The sequence below is a fragment of the Primulina eburnea genome, chromosome 4, assembly GCF_022965805.1.
Source record: "Primulina eburnea isolate SZY01 chromosome 4, ASM2296580v1, whole genome shotgun sequence".
In the NCBI taxonomy this organism is placed as follows: Eukaryota; Viridiplantae; Streptophyta; class Magnoliopsida; order Lamiales; family Gesneriaceae; genus Primulina; species Primulina eburnea.
This window is the reverse complement of record NC_133104.1, coordinates 8,118,184-8,119,856: the sequence shown is the minus strand read 5'-3', so window position 1 is coordinate 8,119,856 and position 1,673 is coordinate 8,118,184. Positions and strand designations below refer to the sequence as shown.

The following is a 1,673-nucleotide window of genomic DNA, read 5'->3' as shown; positions in this document are numbered from 1 at the left end:
ATCGAAGGAGACACGAGTTCAAATTAAGGAGAAAGATCCGTGCTTACTCCTAACCACGGGATACATCAGACTATCTTTCGGGTGTCGGAGGGTTTTGGCCAGAAATACTCTCGGCACCTTCTCATGTATTTCTAATTTTTTTTTTCGTATTTCTCAGGTAATTTATGTTGGTTCATAACCCATTTTAATTACTTTATTTACCAATCAATTTCAAGGAGTTTTACTCATGAATGATTTGGTAGTCATTGCAAGAAACAAGAAATCAGAAAGATTCAAGAGCATAAGAACTGAGACGAAGTACTAATTGAAACTCTCCTTTAAACAAGTTTATTTTCATATTCTGATGTAAAAAAATTTCCAACGAAGACAAACTGCCACAACAAAGAGCGTTGCGCATCAAAATCAAGAAAATCCTTAAATTCTACCAACTCTCAGGAACCTTGTGATCAAAAGGTGGTCTCAAGTAACAGAACTAATTAGTGTTGTCTGGTTTTGTCCTTGATGAGGATCCTCCGCAACTCGGCGGCGTCGATCTCTTGGGATTTGTTCTCCGGTCGGTAATATCCGGTAACGGGGTCCGGAATCCATGAGATCTTGGTGGGTTCTTCGGACTCATTCTTTAGCATCCTCACGCCGTTTGACATACCACCCACGGAGTAAACAGAGATTTTGTTGGAAATCAAAGCAGACACAGTCTTAACGTTGGAGAAAGAACGAGCCATCGTCTTTTTTCAATCGATCGAGAAATGAAGTAATTAACTTGGAAATTTCAGCAATGGAATTTAATGTGAAATTTACAAGAAGGCAAGCAGATTATTTATACGGAGGAGAAGGAAGTAGTGGGGGAATTTCCTACGGGCCGAGTCACAGTTGTATAGGTACGTTCTCCGAATGTTCAACGAAACTTTGAAAACTTCTTGTTTTTGTTTTTGTCTCCCAATCATTCTATCCCTTGGGAAAGTTGTGGCTCAAACTCTGCAACTTGGATTTTGCAAATAGGCTCAACCAAAATACCATATTTACCCATTACTAAGACAAAATACAAGTTATTGCAAAAATAACAAATATTTACGCCAATTGCATTTTAAAATCATATATTTAACTGCATCTTCACTCCTTCTCTAGTTCATTTATCTAGGCTGCTAACTTTGTTCATTGGTGATACCCCCATTAGGATCCGGGTCGACATTAACTCGGTTTGTTACTTGGATACCCAAGGTCGTGACCCATGTGCAGGATAAGCTTCCTGAAGACCCGGGCAAGTCTTCTCCTCTCTGGCTTTATGTCTTTACCCGAGCTCTCTACCAACAGCCCGGGCCCTCCTGGAACCATCCGAGCGCTTCTCATCTTCCCGGGCAGAGTTCTCGGTTACACCATCACTTGGGCAACCTCGAGAACGGTACCATCTCGAGAAATGAACCGCACTCGAGTGTGATTAATACAGGCAATTCAATCTGTCAGAACAACTTGGGTTTGGAGTGTCCGAGAAGTTATCAGAAGCTAGTATGGTAAACCGACTTAGTAGATGACACGGAAATCGAAGTAACTACCCATTCCTCTACTATAAATAGCAGGTATTAATGTCATTTAATGATTCTGAAAAACCTTCGAACTCTAGGCATTACACATATTATCTCTCAAATATTGCTTGTGTTCATCATTTTCAACCTGCT

At 40.5% G+C, this 1,673-nt stretch overlaps 1 protein-coding gene across 1 annotated transcript; it reads right to left on the bottom strand.

Annotated features, from left to right (window-relative positions):
* Positions 1–301: 301 nt before the first annotated feature.
* LOC140830848 (protein SENESCENCE-ASSOCIATED GENE 21, mitochondrial-like) lies at positions 302–803 on the bottom strand. Its single transcript, XM_073194370.1, has one exon. The coding sequence runs from the start codon at positions 720–722 to the stop codon at positions 477–479; it is 246 nt and encodes an 81-aa protein (XP_073050471.1). The 5' UTR covers positions 723–803; the 3' UTR covers positions 302–476.
* Between the last annotated feature and the right edge of the window lie 870 nt (positions 804–1,673).

What these genes read in the sequence shown, in the direction of transcription:
- LOC140830848 (XM_073194370.1), bottom strand. Translation starts at nt 722, where the DNA reads ATGGCTCGTTCTTTCTCCAACGTTAAGACTGTGTCTGCTTTGATTTCC.